Source organism: Neurospora tetrasperma (genome assembly GCF_000213175.1).
Source record: "Neurospora tetrasperma FGSC 2508 unplaced genomic scaffold NEUTE1scaffold_4, whole genome shotgun sequence".
NCBI classification, from domain to species: Eukaryota; Fungi; Ascomycota; class Sordariomycetes; order Sordariales; family Sordariaceae; genus Neurospora; species Neurospora tetrasperma.
This window is the reverse complement of record NW_009799102.1, coordinates 2738596-2761694: the sequence shown is the minus strand read 5'-3', so window position 1 is coordinate 2761694 and position 23099 is coordinate 2738596. Positions and strand designations below refer to the sequence as shown.

Genomic DNA, 23099 nt, shown 5'->3' with positions numbered 1-23099 from the left:
TTGTTGTTGTTGTTGTTGTTGTTGTTGTTGTTGTTGTTGTTGTTGTTGTTGTTGTTGTTGTTGTTGTTGTTGTTGTTGTTGTTGTTGTTGTTGTTGTTGTTGATTCTGATTCTGATGGTGCAGCCCTCCTTGATCTGTCAAGGGTCCCGATGGGGGAGATAATAGAGTGTTATCAAATGGAGTGCTTGCATGTTGCGTTGATGGACTGTTCAGGTACGAGTGGCGATGAGGCGGGGGTGCGAGCGGTGGCAAGGCTGGGCTGAGGCTCTTCCCATAGGCGTTAAAGTTCGATTCGCTTATGGTGGGACTGTCTGATCCCACCGTCATGTCATCCGAGCCTGGTGTTTCGTACTTGAGGGATGTTCCCCTGCTTAAAGTGGAAGTGGAACGTCTGTCGCGAAGATGGCTGAACGAAGATGAACGGCCCTGATACCTTGCTGTCGGAACATTGGGTTGCGGATGCGGCGGCGGATGGAACACCACCGTTGGTGTGTCCTGCCGGATCGGATCATAGATCATGTTTCCTGGTGGCGTTGCGGCTGTGGTAGGCTGTGATGTAGGTGGAAGAGGCGAAGCGACTGATGACATGGAAGGAACTAACATAAAATTGTTGGACATGGCGGGGTTGGACGTGTTTGTATAGATTCTCGTGAGATTCGAGCTGGGCGAGCTCGTCGTACCGGATGTGTTTGTATACAGTCTCGTAAGGTTCGAGTTGGGCGAGTTCGTTGTGCCAGTAAGCGAAAAGGCAATAGGCGGCACACCTGGCGAAGGTGGGATCGGATTCTCGAACCCCATCAACCGCTGAACTGAGGCCTGACGGGTTCGAGCAAGCATACGCTCGAGCTCGCCCGGTGCAAATGTCTCACAGTCCTCAATGCCCTGTGATCTCTGCTCCATGGCGTTGATGATGTACCCGACTCCTGCCCAGTACTGTTCAACGCGTGAAAGTGCCTGAGAGCAGCGCGAGTAGTTCGCGGCCGCGGCCGAAGTGAGCAAGGAGTGTCGCGGTCTATTATCGGTCGGTATGCTCAAACGTCCGCCATGTGTTCTCGAGCCGGTACTCTTGTTGTTCGCTCCTGGGGATTGCTCCCGTGATGGTGGGCTTGAAGCACTCAATGCAGACTCTTTGAGAAAGGCGCATCCGGCGATGAAGATGGGCTGGGACGTGAAAGGATTGCCAATGTAGCTCTGATGATCAATGAGTTCGGCAAAGGCAACAATATCCGCAATGGTCTTTGCGCTCGATCTGGCCAGCTCACGACTGTTGGACAACAGCTGAATGTTAGTGAGCTTACCGAACGGTGTGAGTAGTGCTGGTTCATGGAGGATAATGATCATGGCATGGAACCAGAAATGAAGTAGTATGAAAATGGTTCCTTGGCCCGCCTCGACGTAGTGCTTGAAGTTGTGGGTATTAAATACCAGCCGCTCGTGTTGTTTCGAGTAGATTATCGTCAAGTCGCTTTCCATTTGCCGCAGCTTCTTCATGCTCTCCTCCGTGAGATCATTCGCATCCCGGATGTTGTTGAGCACATCGGACGCGCGACCGTAAAGATGGATGATCTTGATGCAAGCCGGGAAGGGATCTGGCCAACCCTCTTGATCAAGAGTGGGTTCGGGAATTTCCAAATCCATGTCATCGTCTCGCAAAGTGACTGGCCTACCTGTGCCGGATGAGATGATTCTGTCCAGCATAAAGACTGCCCAGAACGTGTCGATACGTGCCTGCTCCACTTCCTTTTGCTCTTCGGGGCTGATTGTTTCCTCCTCTTCTTGCTTGTCCGTGGGCGAGTTTCCGTCGTCGTTATACTTGCTTAGCCACCTCCTGGTGAACCACGGATCACGAGACCCTTGATATTTGACACCCTCCTTCTTCTGAAGACCTAGGTCAGTAGCCATGCGGATGGCAAGGCCCAAATACATCCAAAGGGCACTGTCCTGGTTTGCGCCAAAAGCCTCGTATGCCATGAGCAGAAAGGCCTGAACAGCCGCGACTGACGGACAGGAAAACGTTTCAACGGTGGCGTTCTTGACTCGTTGAGCAAAGACATCACCATACTCGGACTTGGGAACTCTGCTGCCGTCCTGCTCATTGGTGAAGGTAGGAAGCTCGGAGAACCGGGCAGCCAACGCACACATGGCATCGACCAAGATGGGCTCCACCTGCTTCTCCTCGAGCTGGCGCATAAAACGTTCCTCCTTCAAGAAGGGGTAGTTGCAACCCAGACGAATAAAGAAGGTCTTGACCAAGACCTTGATGATTTCGGGCACCGGCTTGGAGTCGTCGGTGGAGTATACCGGCATGTCCTCCAGGGTAGGAATGTCCTTGAGGGTTTCCTGGATCGTTCTAGGCTGTATGTGATGTGATGGCGTCGGTGTTGTTGCGACTGACGAGCCGGTTCTCATGAAGCGTGGGTCCCTAAAAGAGGGTTCTTTGGGCAGGTTTTGCTTGAACCCGGGGACAATCGCCGTGGGACCGAAATAGCGAAAATACGGTATACGATCTCTTCTCCGTACGGAATGGCTGTGGTGCTGTGTCGGTGATCGAATGCCGTTTGAGTTGGACTGTCTCGCCGTTCTCGTAGAGCTGGGTGACCTTGAATCCTGACCCCAGTCATTACTAAGTCCCCGCGGCCGGTTGCCTGAATAACTGTGGTTTGGGATGGAATCACGCCTCATGGAAGCATCTCTATCAACAACGGCGAAGCCGGCTGTTTTGCTCGCTGGGGCCGTCTTGCTCTTCCATTGTCGGTGAGATTCTTCCTCTTCCTCCTCCTCGTTGTCATCGGAATGTTCATCCTCATCATCATCCGCCTCCCTTTTCACCCCGGCAACTTGGTCGTGATCACCCTTTGTCAGGCCGTTGCCCCGGTTGTCCTCCTTCCTTCGCTCGACCAGATCGTTGTACCCTTGACACTGGTGCCCGTTCTTTGTGCAGGTCGAACAGACCGGTTTCTCACCGGCACATCGGGTCTTCCTCTTGCGGCATGTCAAGCATCTGTTAAGGTAAGTTGGTTTAGATAGGGCCCAGATATTGTCACACATTCTTTCGTGTTGCTAATCTCCATGCCGCCGGTTTCTCCGTGGTTTCTCGGGCAGCGGGGCTCTTTGAATTACGCGTCTCCTCGGCCACATGGCTTGCAGTATGGGATGAAAACATGCATAATTATTGATGTGGTATGATGGGGATACAAAAAGGGGAACACGTACGCTGCGTTGATCCTCCGCCTCTTGGAAGGAGGTTGGCCTTGGTTGTTTACAAAGCGTATCTGCTTGGGAGGCGGCAGGGGTGCGGTCATCAGGGTCATTTCAGGCATAGCTTTATAGAATAACCATGATGGTTTGCCAGACACTTAGATTGTCAATATTTTGTCGATTTTCGAAGCCGTTCCGTGAAACCGTTGTTGGAATGGAGGATAAGTGATGGTGGTGCTGAGTGGTGACGGACGCTTGGCGCACGTTCAAGATGGTGGGGAAGCCTATGTTTGTGGAAATGACGATGGAAGCTATTCTTGGCAGCAGCAGTGTTAGGTTTAGATGGATGGGTTTGGGCGGCACGCGGTTGTTGGTTGTTCGGCGTGGCCAAATTGCCCTGGTAAGATTTTGTGATATATCCGAGCTTCCGCCCAATGAGTGCAGGAGCCGTCCAAACGTTAGTGTGAAGCTTCTTCTCTCTCTTTTTGCCGTTTCGTGCAAGAGCAGAGACGATCTTAACAACAGGCGCGCAATAGCATAACTAGTTATGCATCGGTCATGCCGTTGAACGTGATTTTGCGGGCAACGATCATTTCCGGGATTCGGAAAAGGGTGTCGAAGAATAACGGTCAAGATGGCTTGGAAGCGTAGTCAGGTGGTGTGCAAGCCTCCGGTACGTCAGAGACCCCTCGTTCTAGACTGGCAGGACTGGCCAAAAGGAGAGCTGGCAATATGGGGAAGGTTAATTCAGCATGCCGATCTCGAAGACAACCTGGAAGCCGCGCAAGCACGGGATTTCGTTCTCTGCTGGGCTTATTCGCTAACGTCGTATCAGAACGCAACCCTGACATGACCCAAACACAGCTGAAGCTCCAACAACAAGAAGGGGAATGAATACCTCGGTGGCGCGTGCTCGTGTGCTCTCGTATGTGACTGAATGAGACAAGGAAGGAATGGAAGGGCTTGAGAAGTGAGAGATGTGTCGTGGCTGGATTTGGGGCTCCGGCTATGGAAACGAAGTGGAGGGAGAGAGATGGCACGATGACCTGAAAGGTGGATCGCAACAAGCAGATCCCTCGTCCGAAGCGCGACCGAAGATCTGCAGTGGTGAGGTGCCCCAGGACTTGTAGGTGTCGGGAACGGAATGACTCCGGGAGAGGGAAGCAGAGAAGAGGAACTGAACACCTAGAAACAAGGACAAGACATGCGCTTGGGGACGGAGAGATAGAGAGGGGGAAAAAAAAAAAATCAAAAAAAAAAAAAAGAAAGAAAAAAACAAAGAGGAAAAGTTTTTGCGGCGAGGCAAGAGCGGGCGAGAATTGGAGACGGCACGCAGGCTTCCTTCTTCCATTCCTACCTTAGCATACGATAGTTTGTTGACAGGGCTGGGCTAGAACACTTTTGTGTGCAGGTCTGTGTCCCCCCAATGTGTTCCTTTCTAGCGAACGGGAGACGGGCAACGGGGAAAGCAAAAGGACGTCCCGGCGGCGGCTTTTACACGTGTAGTGTAGGGCGCTTTGCTTCTGTGCGAGATCAAGCCGGGCAGCCAACCACGGGCAGCGGCCACGATGCTTCACTACAGCTGATGCCGATGTCGCGAATATCGTGAAGCACTCTATTTGCAGCCCTCAGCGAATCGCGTCCCCCATACGAATCGGCGCCAGCGTCATGATTGGGGGGAAGAGAAATGCAGTGGTGAGTTGAGAAATGTGATGTGTACACTCATTGTGTATGTGTCAATTCCGGACTCCGACCAGGTGCAGCACCGCCATCACCTAGTGTACATACATCTCCAGCTTCATGCTCGCTCGCTCAACATGGAGCGAAGGTGTTCGTGGATTGTGCTTGGCGGTGATGCCCGGGTGGCGATACCGCTCAATCTCCTCCATGTCGGATTTATCCCCACGCTGAAGGAGCCAATCATATCACTCTCTGAGTCTGAATGCTACGTCTAATCTGCCGGCTTGCAGACTCTTTCGCAGATGCAATTGGCCGTTGAACGTGGGGATATTTCCGGGTCAAGCAAGAAACGGAGGTACACACTGTCTGTCTGTCGGTACACACCACCCACCACTTTGGGGAGATTTGTCCCGAGGTGTCCATGTCGGGAGACGATGTTTGTACTGTGGTGTACACAACTCGAGTCGATGAGAGACGGAATCTCGGCAAACTGGACAGACACGAACAGGACAGGAACATGAAAGTCAAAGCAGAACAACCTAGGTAGGTACGAACCCTGATTGTAGGTTCGTCGCACCTTCCCAAATCCATGATGTGCAGTGTGCATTCATTTTGTGCATCGATGTGCATCTTCCGACCCCACAGGGCAGGGAGTGTTCCTTCCCGCTGGGCTGGAGATCTTCGACGCCGCTGCCATGTATGGTTCGAACCCAACTCTGAGTAGGCACAGAAAAGGCCCCCAAACTATCTGCGGCCTTTGCGCATTGCGAGTCTAGATTCTGTCAAAGAATCTGCTCCATGCAAACTGGAACTTCAAGTAGCATTTTTGAACGTTTCTGGATGAGTACATTGGGTAGATGGTGTAGACAAGATACCGTAGCATCATCGTACTCGGTGCAGTGTCGACGCCTGGGCTTTTACCCCGCTTCTGGTATCCCCAGACTTCCACCGTCTTACATACTTCAGGTTCACATATTTGTGCCAAGCTTGGACCTCCTTGTGTAACCTTGGCAAGCGAGAGCTCGAGGGACTGGAGGGAGATAACGGGCTGTCACTAAAAGGCAGCTTTGTTTCACACAGAAAGCAACTGAACCAAGACGGAGTTTTCTCCGAATCATCAGCTACATACCTACTCTTAGCCATTCCGAGCTGTTGCAGACGGAAACGGCTATATATAGTTTCGGACTTTCTTTAAGGTGCAGGTTAAATGCCCAAGAGTTTCCATTATGCTTTTCAGCTTGTCAGGCCCATTCTTCCACGGAGAGGCCCTGAAACTTTGGATCTAAGGTCATCTTCGCTTCACAGGACGATGCATCTGTTCCCTTTCAAAGCACCCTTCCTGTTTGGTATTTCTCCCTTGACATCCTGTCGTCTTCTTCACCCAAACACAACACTAACCCCCATCTCCCTACTAACCTGCCTCCACAGATCCTCTCCCGTTCCCATGTTCCCCAGCTTCTCCTGCTCCTTCGATCCCCTATCCACCCCAGCCCCAGCGCCAGCTACAGACTCAGCCCTATCTGCCCTCTCCCACACCTCCCTCACAATCTCCCACGCCCTCTCAATATTCCTCATCCCCTGCCTCTTCTTGACCTTTTCAAACGCTTGCTCGGCCAGCCCGCGATCATCTTCCGTCACAGCCTCGCACGCCGCCACAAACAGCGGCCACAGCAGCGCACCCATGGGCCCCTCATGCTTCACCGTCGCTGCGCAGTGCAAAAGCGAGCGATGCGTGTGCTCTTGCACCGCCCTGTGAGAGCGCCGATAGCCGTGCACGCTACGGTAGAGGTAGACAAAGGCCGAGTGGCGATAGGCGAGGGCATTGTTCCAGATGCTGTGCAGACGACTGCGTTCGGCCACCGTAGGGGACATGACGTCGATTTTTGAACCGTGGTTCAGGTGCTTGCTGTGGACTTTATCCGTCTTGTCCGTCTCTTCGTCTATGTCTTCATCGGGGACAAAGCCAGGGGGTAGTTGCGGTTGCCAGCGTGATAGAGCGGCTTCAATGGCTTGAGTGGTTGCTTCGAGTTCGGTTCGCAGGACGGCGATCTTGGAAGCCGAAGCGTTGCTCCAGATGGCGGCTTGGAGGTCGCTTTTCAGCGTGACGATGCTGGACAGTCGGTGGATAATGGGCCACAGCGTGGTGGCCATGCCGAGGAGGGTGTCGACGTTGGATAAAGGGGAGGTCATGGGAGCGCCGAGAGGTGGGAAGGGCATCAGGCAGCCGGCGGTGGGAGCGGCCGAGAGGGGGGCGCGGCCGTTGGAGAGAGCGGCTATTACGTCGTAGAAGCGGAAGGCCTGTGAAATCTGTTAGTGTTTACTCTAGTGGTAAGTAAGTGTGTCTGGGTGTACACGTACCCGTTCGAGAAAGATGCTGGTAGAGTCTGATGGTTCGGGATTGGTGCACATGATGGTAAGTGCCCCTTTCAGGTGGCCATCCACTAGGTTTGATCGTCCTCTTTGGACCAGCTACATTGGCTCGAGTTAGCTCTCAAACTTGGCCGTGTCTGCAAGAAACTCACCACTTCATAGTAGATAAGCAACATGATGGTTGCCAAAATTTCGTTTCGGTTCGACTTGGCACTCTGCTCTATTAGACGTCCAAGTCCCTGAATGGCCTGGTTGTGGAAGAAGAGGGAATGCTCCTCGTTTTGGATCCCTCGATATTCTAAATGGGCGCTAGCTAGAGCGAAGATGGCATTGAGCACGGGTGAGCTCTGCCGCGTCAATGGCAACACCAATTGCTGGAAGGGGTTCCCACTCTCTTCACGAAAGACAATCAGGTGGGAAAGAATATTACAAAAATGATCCACGAGAGCTCGTCGGTTGGGGCGATCCGTGAACTCTGAAAATGCCGGCGAGTGAAATTCGAACAGAGGTGATGTCACCGGACATGGCGCTATCATGACTAGGTCTGGATAATAAGGCGTTGGCCGTGACACTGTAGTGACCGCTGTGTAGGTCGTCCATGATTTCGCAACGCTACCATCTTCAGCATCCTCGCTCAGTTCTTCGGCGTGGCTCAAGTCTGGCAGTGTGAAGAGTGACTCTGTGGGAGAGATGAGAGGGTAACTCGGCGTAGGTGAAGGTGCGTTCCAATAGGTGCTTTGGTGGAGGTCTGGTGGTGAAAACATGTAGTCCACCTCTGTAGATTCCGGAGGGCTCGCGCTGTCGCTGTCGTAGCCAAAGTCCGATAATCTCCGGGAGAGAGATAGCCTATGGCTGTCATTGCTGGATATAGTTGATGATGATGATGATGTCGCCAAGCTAGCTTTTCGACGCCTTCGAGGCCGCAAAGCCTCGTAGACACAGGTCGCCCCATGCTCGACGCAGCGTGAACATTGCGGGCGTCCCTCATCACACTTTTTCTTCTATGGTGTTGAAGCTTGGTCAGTTAACAGACTCTTGTAAGAGCGGAGAGCGCTCGACCAACCTTTTCTTTGCTTTTCCAGAGGTCAGCAGCTACTTGATATTCGGGACAGCAATCTCACGAAAAACCGAGAGAGTACAAGGAACAACTTACCAAAAGGTGCAGCCTAGAGCAGGTTTGTTCCAAGTTAACGGGGAAACTAGGGCCGAGAGTGCATTCCGGGTGGAGACTTACCGGCTCTTGATCGTCTCTTTGGCTCCTTTGGAGGAGCCAGTCGTGTGTAAAGGAGCATTTTTACACCAGCGGGATCCATCTTGTTCAAAATGGTTATGGAGAAAGCATTGTCTCGTGCGTGGGATTGGTTTGTGCCAAGCGCCGATGAAAAGCTTAAACTGGATTCTCTTGGAGTTTGAGTGAAATGGTTGTGTTCATGATGAAAGACGGAGATATGAAGCAAATGGGCGGTGACTACGATATGTCATAGGGAGATGGGTTTGGAATGAGGATATTAGCCGGCTACGTCCAGCACGTTGACGACAGCAGCAGTCTTGGCTTGTCAGTGAAGGTCACGAGGGAGGCCAACTTTGGTCTGGAGCAAGCCTGGCGAACAAGGATCCTCTGTTGGGGCGTACAAAACAAGCCTGTTCTTCTTCTTTCTACACTGTCCGCTCGTCTGCCTCCGAGATTTTCTTGGAAAGGCAAGGGCCGGTTACATATTTCGCCCAATGTGCGGAGAAGGAAGCGTGAAAATGCGGAGATTCCCCCACCTCGGAAACCTCCACCTCCACTGTCCCTCCACCTTTCCTCCACCTTTCCCCAGAAATTTCCCCAGAAAGTCAAGAGAAACGCGGGGGAGAAGGGCTTGGCTCTCTGTTTCTGTCCAAGACTGCGGCAAGAACAGGGCACATCTTCAGCAGAGACCCATCCACTGACATTGAGCCCGTACCTGAAGCCATTCTTGAGATGGGTTGGTGTCATTAACCGTGATCCGAAAGATCAGAGCCGCATGGTGATGAGACATTGGGCCCAAGCGATCGGCCTATATATATTGGTTGTGGTGAAATAGATTGGAGAGTCAATCACGGCACGCCAGTCGCTTCGGTTCTTACCTCGGTGAACAACTCGGGTACATACTTGGACCGACCACGCCGGGGACTGTGATCGGATCAGACTAACTGCCCGCCTTTGTACCCAAGCAGGCAAACTGTCGAATATCATAGCATAAGCTGTGATGGCTTCCGTCCCTTATTATAGCAATCTAAATGCGGACAGATTGGCGAAGCGGGGAGACAGAAGACTTCACTCCGCGCCGCCAAGTCTTGTTTACCAACCACCTTGACCACCCGATACGAAGCCAAGCAGTATGTGCTGTAAGATTTGTGTCGGTTCTAGGATGCGCACCGTATTATACACAAAATGGAGAATCACATACTGTTAACAACGTTCGATGTTGCCATCACTTCACAAAAAGATTCGAAACTGTATCTGGCCGTCGGGTGTTTTTGGTTGACGTGAGCGCCTCACTCCGTGGTACGCGTTGCTGTGCCGTACCGCTCAGCCCGATGATATAACAACTCGATATAGCCGTAGGCACATGTTGGAACCCGGGAAGCAACCCAACATGCCGTCTGTCGTTGTATCGGCAGACAGTCGTGGAGTGCTTGTGAGATGGATGTTGTCAACGGTGGAGACAGCAAAACTCGTCCGAAGAGGGCAGCCCTTGTTCCATTGTCAGCGCGCTTTGACCACAAGCTGGAACGTGCGGATAGCTGGCTAGAGGTATGTGCACTAACAATTACTTCCCAACATCCCGCATGGTTTTGACTCCTCGCTTCTTCCGACATCTTTCACACCAAGAAAACAATTGGAAAAACATGGGGATGGACCAAAAGTGCTTCCAACGGCCTACTATTTTCCACTCCTATTGCGGCTGTTCAGTAACTTTACTGGGATACCAACGGAGATGCATATGGAGGGGCACAGCTAATGCCACACCAGAATTGTTAACTAGACTAGTCTGATGAAATCACTGATACAAGAAACAAAGGCAAACGACACATCTCCTCCTACTGGAACTGCTCTTTGATAAGGTAACAAAATACCCCGACTTCCTCAGGATGGCGAGTTGGTGGTAACGTACGTAGTAAGCGCTTACATCCCTCCACCACTTTCATACCTTGGTCACGCGCTAGTATCTCGCAGAAGAGAATGTGTCGCTCACCCGAGCCTTTATACCGACGCTGAAAAGAGAGTCCCTCTTCTCGCTCATTTCGGCCGTACCCTTCACTGAGAGAAGAAATGCTGTGTTGCAGTTGAGTCACCTCGGGGTGCGCCCGAGCTTGTCACCATGACTTCCACTTTCATGGGCCGCATTATTGGTGGCCGCGACCTCCTCTCCGCCGTATCCTCACGTATCCGCCGCTCCAACGTAGTTCTGCAGTGATACCAGAGCACAAACGTCGTATCGATATTCGGTTTTTATCGGACCATTGCTTGATGCGATAGCCACAGAGTTGCACTTCCTCGGACACTTCTACCATTCTTTGACGGCTTGGCCACGAAGCCCTCCACTCGGCACTACACTACCTCGTAGGCCAATCACCATGCCTCAAAAACCAAACAGACTAGCGATGCACACAAAGAGAAGAACACATTGGCTGCCCGTGATCCAGAGCCCCGACGCCACAAAGGGAAAACACCCACCATGGCGCTGTCAGTGGGAAAGAGGCACGGTGAGGTCAAACATTCAGTCAAACCATGTCGAGAGGGAGCATGTTCGTATGAGCAGTCACTCCGAGTGCTTCCCCAGCCTGCATGCGAGCTTCTCAATGGTTGCCCGAAATGGCCATGTGGGTGAGGTCGGATCTTCTTCTACGTACAAGGATCTTGGAGCTAGGCTGCGTTCAGGCAAGGTAGGTGGTATTGATTCACAAGATGAGAGCACAGGAACCACAGGAACTGGACGGGAATGGTCGATCTCTTCCCAGTCCTTTGGGACTTTTGGTGCCCTCTTCATTTTTTTTTCTTTTCTTTCCCAGGTGGACTCGCTCTTTTCTCTTTTGATTTGGATCTTCAAATCTCACCACCATCGCCATCGTCCTCGTCATCACGCTTCATATTACCAGGAATCGGAAACCACTGTCGGCGGCCAGCCCTGCCATCACCCGTCCGCGCGCACCGCGTTTAATGTACTGTCTCAGCCCTACTGGTGGTTCCCTTCGGATACCGTCCGTGGGCCCGTGGCGCTCTCTCTGCTCCGCCTCTAGGTATAACCGTTACGGATCCTCAGTCAGCAATAATAGGCATCTCACTTAGCAGAATTACTACTACTTCTCAGGTCACACGCCAGCCGGCCCTATTTGGACAAAGAAGGCCTGCCCAATCAATCTCTGGTCTGATCCATTCCCATCTCATTGTTATCCTTGTACTGGTCCGGAAAGTTGTTTAACGATCGGAAACGGCTCCTTCAGGCCATCCTTCCCTCCTCCTCCAACCTTCTACGTCTCGCAGGTGAATACAGAGAATATCTGCATTCGCGGCGCATTCGACAAACCACAGCGGATGACCGCATAAACCAGACTATAAACGACGGAAAATGAACATTTGTCCAGCTCGGGAGGTCCAATAAGCAGAACGGAAGACAAATCAATCAACTCGAAACTCGAAAAAAACAAAGCCGCCATGCGCAGCATTTGTTCGTGCTCATCGTGTGTCCTCCTTTATATCATGGCTCTCTTCGGCCAGGAAGCGATGGCGTCGCAAGCGGAGGCACTCCTGAAGAAAGAGATGGTTCATAGGGTCCCAAAGAAGCCAGAAATCACACCTCCTCCGCAGCCATTACGATTGAAACGAAGAGGAGACGACAATCTTACTTGCCCGGTCAACCATTCGCTATGTCCCGAGTCCTTGGGTGGAGGTTGTTGTCCAGATCAGTATGAGTGTGCAAGCGATGCATGCTCGGCGACAACAGCGGCAGTGGGTACGGCGTGCGGGAAAGTAGGATATTATTATTGTCCCATCACGGCCGGACGTGAGTTTATGTCCCCTACCGTTCCGAGTATGGTCTTTAAACTGACAAAGATCAGAGGGATGCTGTCCCGAAGGCTGGATTTGTGACGCCGTAAGAGGCTGTATAGCACCATACGGGGTAACAAACACGTTCACATCATGCCCTGCCAGCTATAAACTCTGTCCATCATCTTACAACTACGGCTGTTGCCCGAACAACATGGGATGTGCAGTCGACGCATGTTACTCAACAGAGCCATTCAGCACCACCCTAGTCGACATTATCACCACCATCTCTGGCGGCAAGACCATCACCACCACCCAAATCTCCGCTGTCCTCACCACCCCAACACCTCCTCCCGCTCTCACAGGCATCGACGACAACTCCGGCGCCATCCCGAAATTTCTCCCTAGCTCCGTCCCCAAAGCCTCCGCCATCCCTAAGGATACCAAGGACAGCGACGGTAGCGGCGGTCTCAAAGGCGCCCAACTAGGCGGCATAATCGGCGGGGCTATCGCTCTCCTAATCATTGTCATCATCGCCGCCTTCCTCATCATCCGTCGCCTCAAGCGTGTCGAATCCGCCATGGAATCCAAAAAGGGTTCCACATCCGGCTACCACTCCAAAGCCTCCTACACCAAGACCTCCAAGACCGGCGCCTCCCAAGCGCAGATGGAACAATCCGGTCGGTTCCTGCACGTCAGAGCACCTTCGGACACTGATAACGCCAGCGCCGATCCTCTGATGTTCATGACCGAGACGAACACGCCCGGTGATCATACGACGAATGCTAGCAGTTTGGCAGGGACGCCGCAGCCTGGTGCTCACGGTGTTGGCGACGGCAGTGGTATTGGGAGACATGGGAGGTCGGGGAGCGATACTACTTACATGGCTTCGCCTCACGGCGCTGGGAACAACAACGGGAGCGAACTGGCCAGTCCCGACCCAAACGCAGGGTATTTCAACGCTGCTTCACCACCTCTTCCCTCCTCCCATACTACCTCTACCTATGCTGGTGGCCATAACGGCAATGGCAACGGCATGCGTGAGAGTGTGGACAGCCAAAGCACAGGGTTGGGATACCACTACAGCAGCACCCGCAACCAACACCAACACCACTGGCGAAACCAGAGTAACGCAAGCGAACTCTCCGCCGACGGAAGCGAGGTCACGCACGGAGTGGCAAGTCCCTTGGTCGGCTCCTCGCATGCTAGAGGCGCGTCAGGCGGTACTAGTCACAGTTACACCCACAGTCACAGTCACAGTCACAGTCACAGTGGACTAGGTGACGTCCCGGAGCTAGATTCCTCGGGCATGTTCGTCGAGTTACCCGCCACCACCACCACCACCGCCAGCGCCTCTCTCCCGCCGCGAAACTCATTTGGTCTGTCATCGGCTTCGAGGAGGAGGCGGACTGGTGGTGGTAGTAACCCCAATACCTCTACCCCTCAGAGCCCCAACACTGACAGCACCCAGCAACAACAAAACAACTTGGTAGACGTCCGCTCCGAACCAGAAACAGCCGAGTTCATCACCCGTCCTCATCACCAGCAGCAGCAGCAGCAGCAGCAGCAGCAGCAACAACAACAGCAACACACCTCTCTAGACGGCTATTACGGCCCCGCAAAAAGACAAGTAGGCCAAACCACCGCCTCTGGACTAGGTTTTGTGCCGGAGAGGTGGGACGGGAGCTCACCGGGTGCGTACCCGATGGGGTTTCCAATGATTAGCGTGCCGGGCTATGGACTTGGTGTTAGTAGTGGTGGTGGTGGTGGAGGACCTGCTGAGGAGGGTCATGATGAGGAGAAGGAGGAGGGAGAGAGCGATCTTGATGATGATAATCATGATGATGATGAGAAAGTGAACGAGGAGGGGACGAAAGGGAGAAAACAGCACGGGAGTGAGAATGGGAATGGGCAGCGGCAGCAATGATGACGATTATGAGGAAAGTAAATCAAGTAAAGAGGTTCGTGGTAAGGTTAGAGGGTTTACGATGTATTGAGGGCAGACAGCAGTGGACGAATGGGGTCCAAAGCAGCCCAGGGGATGGACGGACTCCTAGAGTAGGACTGATTGATACCTATGCTTGGAGAAATGATGATACCCAGTTTAGTATATAGGTAGTTTGGATTTCCGAACACGGTTATGCATATCCATTCGCTAGTACCTACTATTTACAATTTGTACACGCTTCTCTACCCGATGATGCTTGATCCGAGTGTCGAGGCTTATGACAGGGGTCAACATGGAGCGATATTATTACGACGTCTTGAAGGCACCTCTAAGTATCATCAAACATTTGTTCCTACAACTTTTGATGACTATCACGTGTCTATGTCAACTTCTGAATAAACTGTTTCGTTGTATCACATCGCCTTATATTCTCTTCGTCCCATCCCTGATATCTTATTTCTCCAATTCCTCGGACTCTTCTCGATGACAGCAATGCAATCGGCTCAAAATGCCCTTCCACAATAAGTCATGGTTTGGTTGCAACAAATTCTTTATACTCGCTACGTCTCCTTCTCTAATATCCATTCCATGACTACTGCACAAACACCCTCCTTGCATGCATCCGTTTATTTATTTGAACCCCTTCTTTCCATTCATCCATGTTGGCATAGATCAACCAAACCAAGCCAAACCCGAACATGAACCAGTTCATACCAAGAATCCGCAATTCAGTACTAAATACATTAGCTCCCATTGCAGCGTTCCACCCTCCAGCTAGGGGCGGGAGCGCGCACGCCTTTGCCGCTTCTTTCCCTCCTTCAAATATGGTTTGGGTCTGCCGTGCTTCGCTTTTGGTACACGCGCTTCATGATGGCCCCTCCTTCTTTTTCTGCCTATGCTGACTTGGATCAAACGCTTTATTTGTTCACTGGCTCTCTCCCGCCTGCTGTTGTGCCTCTTCGTCCCATCTTGTCCGTGCCTCTCGTTGGAAGTAGAATGCCATCAGTGTTGCCCTTTCGCAGAGTCGCAAGAGCAATCGTGTCGGCTCCCATTACACTAGCTGAGAGGAATGACATAATCTGTGACATCATCTCGTAAGCGACGGAGGAGGCCACTCTGAGGAACAGGACGACTTACCACATCGCAAACATCTCATAACACGCATATAGGTGGTCTGGCACCTACGACAAAGCGATCTACCGTTGAAACTTTTTCAAGCGATAGATAGATAGATAATATTCACCCCAGTTCGAACAGCCCTAAGCTCTACTAGCTGGGTCCTGTCTCGAAAGCCTAACCTCTTTGAGATCCTGCCGCAGATAACTAGCCAGCTCTTCTGGGATCTCCCTGACCCGGTCCAGGACCATGCCCCTGTTGGTCATACTGGTGCTGTGGCCGTAGTTGTCTAGCCATCATGCCGCCTGGGTGGTGTTGCGGAGCATACTGTTGATGAGATGCCTGAACTGCATTGCGCATGTCGTGCTGCATCTGTTGCTGCTGAACGTGCTGCTGGTGCTGGGCAATCTGATGCTGCTGAGGATGGCCCTGGACCTGTATGTGCTGTGGATGGGCGGCATTTGCGGGGATACCATGTTGCTGTTGAGCTTGGAACTGTGCCGCATGCTGCTCCCGCTGCTGAGCGGCTACCTCTCGAGGATCCCGACCGAGTTCTCGCGGATCCCGACCCATAACTCGATGATCGCGACCTAGATCTCTAGAGCCCATCTCCCGTAACTGCGCGTCGCGTATCTGAGCATCCCTAATTTGCTCTGGGTAACCTAGCGAGGAGGAGGGTGGCGGACCCATACCATCAAATCCGGCACCGACAGGTCCCGGTGTATAGCTTCTAGCCTGGGACATCTGCTGCATCCTAAGATCTGCAGGGGCTTCTCCTCGGCCAGGAACTTGTCCGGGGGGTCCGCCAGGCCCACCATGCCCGGGACCAGGGGTATTAACGTATCTAACGTACGGCTGGCCCTGCGGCGGAACGGGCTCACCTCTCCGTAGGTTTTGGCGATCCCGAGGATCAGGCATCGGTGGGAATTGGCTCCTGCCGTCAAGCGAGCGATGATGTTGGTGCGACACTACACTGCCTGTAGGGCTTTGCGCTTCATGGGCCGAGAATACTGCCTGGCCACGTGGAGCAGGTTCTCTCAGGCCGAGGGCATGAGGCTGTTGAGTAGGCGTAGCCTGCCACGAGTGTTGCTGTTGGGACATTGCACTGCCCATCTGTGGGGGTTTAGCCTGAACGTTGGGACCGTGTTGTGCGGCCCAAGCTGTTTGAGACGGCACAGAAGCCTGGCTAGACTTGGATGGCGTTGGATGCGACGGCGGCCAGCCTTGTTGTTGTTGCTGCTGCTGCTGCTGCTGCTGCTGTTGTTGCTGTTGTTGTTGCTGCTGCTGTTGCTGTTGTTGCTGCTGCTGTTGCTGTCGCTGCTGCAGACTTGGAACAGCGGCCTGCCCCTGTTGGGTCGATGACCATTCATCCCGTGCCGACTGAGCTTCGCGTCGACCCGAGATCGATGCCGGATGGGCTGCATATTGCGGCGTAGGTGAAGCAGCAAGTGCCTGTGAAGTGGTATAGGGTTGATATTGCTGTTGACTTGGATATGCCATTTGGGGCTGCTGTAAATGCTGCTGAGGATGTTGCGCTGACTGAGAGTAGTGATGCACCTGATGAGGTACGGGAGAGTTTGACGCGCCCGGCTGATGCTGTGGTTGATACTGATGTCGTGAGTAAAATTCCCTGTTGTCGCCGGCTGCTGAGACTTGTGGTTCCATGCCTGAGCCCATACTCGACCTGGCGACATTCATATGCGGGGGTTGTGGCGACTGAGTATGATAAGGCTTCAGTGATGGCATAGCAGCCTGAGCGGCCGAAGGGGGGTTGCGCGCGTACGAATACCCTAAGGCTTCGGTGTCCCTGCGCTGCGACGCCGATACAGCAGTGGTCGGCGGCGGCTGGGGAGGACGAGTAGACATCTGCTGGGGCGGCGGAGTCGACGTTGACGCGGCTCTAGGCATGGATGCAACGTCGTTGACCCGCTTGGGGGCTGGCGCAGGCGCAGGCGGATTGTCATCGTTGAGTATGGAGAAGATGCTGCTGACTTTCTTTGGCTCGGGCGGAATAGCGGGCGGAGCTTGAGGCGGAGGCACAGGTTGAGCAGCGGACGTGTTCGCAGAGTATTGCTCCTGCATCGAGGTCGGCACAGGGCGCTGCGTGCTCGGTACCGGCGGTCTCTCCATCGCCGGGCTAAGCTGCGGAGGTGTGCGCTGGGGGGGCACAGACTCGCTGAGCAGGTTGCGGACAGGTTGAGCTTGGATAGGCGGTGTGTAGGATTGCGGGGCGGAGGGTGCCATGCTTCTCGGGGGATCCTGCCGTCCCATGGGCGCCGCCTCCGCCCTAGGCTGCATGGAGCGCTGCAGAGGCATGAAGTTCTGGAATGGATCTCCATGGTGCAATGGCTGCTCTGGCTCCTGCTTGAAGCGCATGGCCGGGCGCTCCATCGGTCGCGGCTGCTCTCTTGGCTGGAGCGGTTCCATTCTGATCTGTCGTTCCCGACCTTCTCGGATTTCGCGAACTTCGCGCAACTCCTGTTGCTGGGACAGCAGGGGCGTTGGGCGATTGGCTTCAGGAATCCATCCTGCAGAACGGGGCATGGCCTCGCTTGCCGACGGCATGGAGGAAGAGGGAACAGGAGCTGTCTTTTGGGAGATGCGGACCGGCTGATGCTGTGTCTGAGCCGGAGGTTGCGATACCGGGATCGGCTCGCCTTCTCTCTCTGTGAATACGAAGGTGGCGGTCGGCTGGCGGAGTGGACGAGGCACCGGAGACATGGTCTGTGAGACTGCGGGTCCGGGTCGGCTCGGTGTCTGCGGCGAAGGTGCCGCGCTTGCCGATGCTGCCACTGGCGCTGGAGGCAGAGGTGCCGGCATCACCGTGGGCGACCGTTGCACAAGGGTATGTAACACGGGTGACGCTTGGATCGGAGTCACCTGGAAACGGCTGAAAGGCTGGTTGGCCGGCGGCGCTGCTTCTGATTTGGCCGGTTGAGGCTCCTCGGCTTCCGCGGCAGCCAACGGCCGGTGTCCTGACGAGGACGGAACATCGTACCGCTTCCTTGGCCCTGCAGAAGGAGTAGGTGGAGGAGGTCGCCTCTCTCCTCTCTGTTTCTTGAGATCGGCCTCGGTAGCAATCTGTTCCCATTCCTGCTTGCCCTCTTTCTTTTGCCTCAAATAGTAATTCCTCACCTGAACACGGCTTAGTCAGTTTTACATCCACTCAGGAAACGGGATATACTATACTTACCATGACTTGAGTCTTGGTTCCCATGTGGTTGGCGATCGCACTCCAGTCGGTGCCAAATGAGCGTAAAAGACTGGGGAAGTCGTTTGATTCCGAGACACTCCAGTAACTGGATGCTTGCTGTGGAGTGCGAATGCGCTCAGGCCCGGATGGCTGTCCAATTTCAAAAGTAGGTAGAGATGCCGGCGGCGCAGGAGGCTCTGGACGCAGGGATGGGGGAGCCATTACCTCGGAAATGGTTGTTGAGGCCAGTGTAGGCGGTGCTCTTTCGGGACTGGCAAGAGGCGTTTGTTGAGCAGGCGCCAGTGGTGGTTGCATGCTTCCAGGGGGTACGTCGAACATGGGGTTCTGAACACGGGCGCCCAGTTCCGCCGGGGTCTTGGGGGGCATCCATTCGGGGTTTTGTACTCTGGTGGAGTTCGACCGAGACCTGGCATTCGTCCCCTTACCTGAAGCTGCTGGAGGTGTCGGCGCGATAGCTTGAGCAGGCTTCGGCACCTTTGGCTCTTTGTCTGCCTTGGGTTGGCGAGCTCTGCGGCCACCTTTCTTGACCCCTTCGGGTTTCTCAGCACCGCTGTCGTTCTTTGGTTCCGTTGTCGTACCTGCTCTCCTGCGTCCGGGAGTGGCAGAAGGCGTAGCGCCGTCCGAGTCAGCATTAGGCGTGGCTTCGTGGCCCCAGGAAGGAGCAGCAGCACGGCGCGGCTGCTGACGGCGACCGTTGCTGTTCTCCCCGTTCTCCTGATTATCCTCCGTCGTCTCATTCTCTGGATTCCCCAGTTCTGAGACCAAGGCGTTATACTTTTGCTTTCCGCGTCCCTTCTTCCGCCTGCGCGGCTGCTTCTTAAGCCTCTCCTTCAGATTCAACTCCCTCTTCTTCGCATAGTAATACTGAATGACAGAGTGGAAGTCGCGGTTCGGAAGTTCGTGGGCGATCTTGCCCCATTGCTTGGGATACTCGAGGTATGCCTTTTCGAACTTCTCCGCTTCTTCCGCAGTGAAGTTGACATGGTATGGAACCGCCTGCCAGGTATCTACAAGCTTTTCCAAGGGCAGCAAGCCCGATGTATCGACAAAGAGTTGGTGATCCTTTTCCTCGTCTGTCCAAATCATCTCGGGAATCACGGCCTCCTTATCAGTCCGATACTTTTCCCGCTGAGCTCTTTCCTCTCGCTCTTTCTTCTCTTGTGCTTCTCGAATTGACTCTTGGATCGCATACTCCACGTCGAGTTCAGTTGAAAAGCGACTAGTTGTCCTCCTTCCTCCCTCCTTACCGTGGTTATCGGAGCCCGAGTGACCCTTACCTCCTGAGGCCTTATCCTTGTCCGACTGCGAGAATTGATTTCTGCTCTTGACAGCGGTAGGGTCATCTGAAAGAGTGAACCGAAGGTAGGCATCGTAGTTCGTGCGGTATACCTGCTTTGCTTCCTGTTGTTCCTTCGCCGTCTCCTCGGCCATGTCCCGGATGTTGCCCATAAAGAACGCTCCAAATCCGGGACTTTGTTCCGAGAGCTTGCGAACCTTGCTGCTTTGATGCCACGGCTTAACATTGAATACTGGCAGTTCATCAGTGGGTGGCGTGGTGGATAGTTCTCTGACGTTCTCAACGCTGCCACTAACGCTGGCATCGTCCTCGGTCCTCTCCTCGCTGTCCTCATCCATGCGTGATGAGCTGGCACCGTCAGAAGTGGGCTGGTTAAATGGCCGAGGGAATCGCGAAACGCTCTCTCCATCACCGCTCACATCGCGCAAGGGCACGGGTTTACAGGGGGGCTGTAGGGCATCCCGTCCTTCGTCATCGACATCAACCATATCGACATCTTGGTCAACCACCTTGTGCTCTTCGACAGTGGGCAAAGGAGGCAGTCCTGATCCACCAATGTCCATTTCCTCCATCTTAGGCTGAGGCTCAGGACGGTGGAACGACGTCTCCTCATTCTCCTCGACGGTCGGGATTGCTAAAAGCTGCCGTTCCGTGGGAGCCTGCTCCTGGGTTTCCGCTTCCTGTTCCACCTCCGCTTCCCGCTCACGTTCCGGCTCCGTCACGGACTTTGGTTCTGCTTCTGTCAGTAGCCGTGGTGGCTGTGCTTGCGCTTGCGCCTGCGGTTGAGGTTGAGGTTGAGGTTGCGGTTGAGGCCGTGGGATTTGCTCCGGCTCTGGCAGCTTCTCCGGCAGCAACTCTGGTGCCTTTTCCTTTTTGGGTTCAGAAACCGGCTTTGGCTCAGGCTCGGGTTTGGGCGCAACCTCAGGCTCAGACTCCGAGACGCGGGGCGGCTCAACTTCATCCAATTTCTGTGCTGGCTTCTGTACCGGTTTCTGCACCGGTTTCTCTACCTGTTCGGCGGGCTGCTCCTGAACAACGGCAGGCACGGCCTCTTGCACGGGTGGACGTTTCGGCTTCGCGTTAGACTGCAACTCTTGCTGAGGCTTCGGTTGTGGTGACGGCTCCTTTTGCGTGTGGGCTTTCGGTATTGGCCTAGGGAACGAGTATCCTCCCGGGAGGCCACCAATCATGTCTACAAGAGAAACATTATTACTGACCACCTTGACCATGGCATCATGAACAGTGCATGCATACTGCCTGACAATCTGCATGGGGACACCCGCTGTGCTATCCTTGAGTTTCTTGAGCTCGGTTTCCTGCTTTGTGATTTCAGCATCGAAATAATCATCCATGTCTTCGTCATCATCCGACTCCGTGCCAGGAAGTGAGGTTTGTTGGGTGGGCAGCTGGAGCCGAGTGGTTGAGGGTATCGCGAGAACACTACGCTTGCGCTTGACCGGTACCCTAGACTCAGGAATCCTGCTCTTGTCCGCGTCCTCTCGCTGTCGCATTGGTGCCATGATTGCGGGCCTTTCATCGCGACGTTCAACATCCAGCTCTCTGAAGGATCGATGGGCTCCTCCGAAAGAGTCTGTCCTCATATCTCTGTTATCAAGAGATGCTCTGGTATCTCTGTCCACTGAGGCCCTTGCAGATTGCGTGCCCCTCTCGGGCCTAATTGGCGTATCATTTGCTCCTGTAAGCAGCGAGCTACGGGACTGTCCGTCTGCCGCCACAAGGTGCGATTCAGATTTGGCATCGGGACTACGAGGCCTTCTCTCTGTCTCGCCATGGTGGTCAGAATGTGAAGATTCTGGCCGATGTCCGCCAAACGGTCTGCCGTGTTGCGACTGAGACACAAAGCTCTGAGACCTGGCAGATTTTGGCGATTCGGGGATCTTCTTGCCGAGAGTTGGGTTGATCCATTGCTTGCTGGACCGCTGTGCTCTCGGGCCGACCGGAATGAGAGGGCTTCCTTCAGGCAAAAGCGGCTTGGAAGGGCCGGTTGGAGGCCCCCTCTCGATATTGGCGGCAGGGAGGCCAGTGGCTGGAGGTCGGTCTTGCCTTTCTTCGGTGATAAGAGCCCTGGGGCCGGTTGGTGGTGCCTTACCCGTGACGGACTGGATCTCAGCCGATGAAGGCTGACGGCTAGGAACTGATCCAAAAGCGGGAGCAGACGGGGCAAGCGGGGGCGGTGAAACATCCTTGGTTGTCGTGGGGATTGGCTCGTGCGACACTCGGTCCAGTTTTTGTCGGGGTGGCGGTTCACGATTATCTCTTTCCCTGGGGTCCCGATCATCACGCATGTCCCTGACCGTGTCCATGTATCGAGCAGGTGGTTCTCTGCGGTCCCGGTCGTCCATGAGATCCCTTTGGGGCCCCCAACGACCCTCCTGAGAACGACTGCGAGGCTGCCAGTTACGGTGGTCCCTGTGGTCATCGTAAAACATGCCTCTTCCACGGCCGCCTCTATCCCAATCGCCGCCTCTTCCTCTGCCGCCGCGGTTTCCGCCACGTGAGTTGTATCCGCCGCGGAATCCGCCACGATCTGGTATACCGCGATCTAGCATGCCGCGATCTTGTATGCCGCGATCTGGGATGGGTGCAAAAGGAGGATCCGAGGATGATGAGCCTGCCGATAAAGGACCGGCATCCCTAGAACCCCTCCTTGCGCGCTCGGCGTCGACATTCAGCGGCATGTCTCGAGGATCTCTAAAGTCCCGCCCTATGTCACGGCCCATATCCCGTCCCATATCACGGCCGGGTGGAGATCTAGGCCTTCCTTGGGGGGAAAGCCTCCGACCCCTCGGAACAAAGGCATCCCGGTCTCGATTAGGGTGCCAATCTCGGTCGCGTTCGCGGCTTCGGTCGTCTCTGAAAGGAGGGCGGTCTCGGAAGTCGGGCGGTTCACGGTCTCGTCCTCGATCTCTGCTGTCGTCCCGCCATGCTCGGCCGCCTCGCCCGCCGCCTCTACCTCTCCCACCACGGAATTCTCCAGCAAAGCCACCACCGCGTGGTCCACTCGGGGGATCCAGGAGGAGGGCCTTGGGGCCGCGGGGTGGTTCTCGACCGGCAAAGGAATCTCGTCCCTGGAAGCCACCGCGCAAGTCGGCCTGGGACTGGCGTCGGCGGTCACCGTCGAAGTGCTGCGAGTTAAGCGGGCCGCGGTCTCCCTGGTCTCCCCGGTCTCTGTAAGGGGGTGGGGGCGAGCGGTCCCGGGGCGAGCGGGAGCGGCGATCGCCGTCGTATCTACTGCCGTTGT

General features: G+C 54.4%; 5 protein-coding genes across 5 annotated transcripts in view; 2 read left to right on the top strand and 3 right to left on the bottom strand.

Moving 5' to 3' along the window:
• NEUTE1DRAFT_102079 (uncharacterized protein) overlaps positions 1–3320 on the bottom strand; it is a gene marked incomplete at both ends in the record, with an annotated part of 5016 nt that extends 1696 nt beyond the window's left edge. The window contains 2 exons of the mRNA XM_009854078.1: positions 207–3001; positions 3214–3320. Coding sequence (XP_009852380.1) covers positions 207–3001; positions 3214–3320 — 2902 coding nt within the window. The remainder of the gene's footprint in view (positions 1–206; positions 3002–3213) is intronic.
• A 2740-nt stretch (positions 3321–6060) lies between these two features.
• Positions 6061–8561, bottom strand: NEUTE1DRAFT_84342 (uncharacterized protein; the record flags this gene model as incomplete). The annotated part of the gene is made up of 4 exons (XM_009854077.1): positions 6061–7176; positions 7237–7347; positions 7401–8109; positions 8479–8561. The coding sequence occupies 4 exons, from the start codon at positions 8559–8561 to the stop codon at positions 6256–6258; spliced, it is 1824 nt and encodes a 607-aa protein (XP_009852379.1).
• Positions 8562–10851: 2290 nt separating this feature from the next.
• On the top strand, positions 10852–11734 carry NEUTE1DRAFT_130647 (uncharacterized protein; the record flags this gene model as incomplete). The annotated part of the gene is made up of 2 exons (XM_009854076.1): positions 10852–11160; positions 11287–11734. The coding sequence occupies 2 exons, from the start codon at positions 10852–10854 to the stop codon at positions 11512–11514; spliced, it is 537 nt and encodes a 178-aa protein (XP_009852378.1).
• Positions 11735–12476: 742 nt separating this feature from the next.
• Positions 12477–14390, top strand: NEUTE1DRAFT_123259 (uncharacterized protein; the record flags this gene model as incomplete). The annotated part of the gene is made up of 1 exon (XM_009854075.1): positions 12477–14390. The coding sequence occupies one exon, from the start codon at positions 12477–12479 to the stop codon at positions 14187–14189; it is 1713 nt and encodes a 570-aa protein (XP_009852377.1).
• Positions 14391–15533: 1143 nt separating this feature from the next.
• Positions 15534–22536, bottom strand: NEUTE1DRAFT_84339 (uncharacterized protein; the record flags this gene model as incomplete). Its single annotated transcript, XM_009854074.1, has 2 exons — positions 15534–18461; positions 18520–22536. 2 exons carry the CDS (start codon positions 22534–22536, stop codon positions 15534–15536), a joined length of 6945 nt encoding a protein of 2314 aa, XP_009852376.1.
• Positions 22537–23099: the final 563 nt, after the last annotated feature.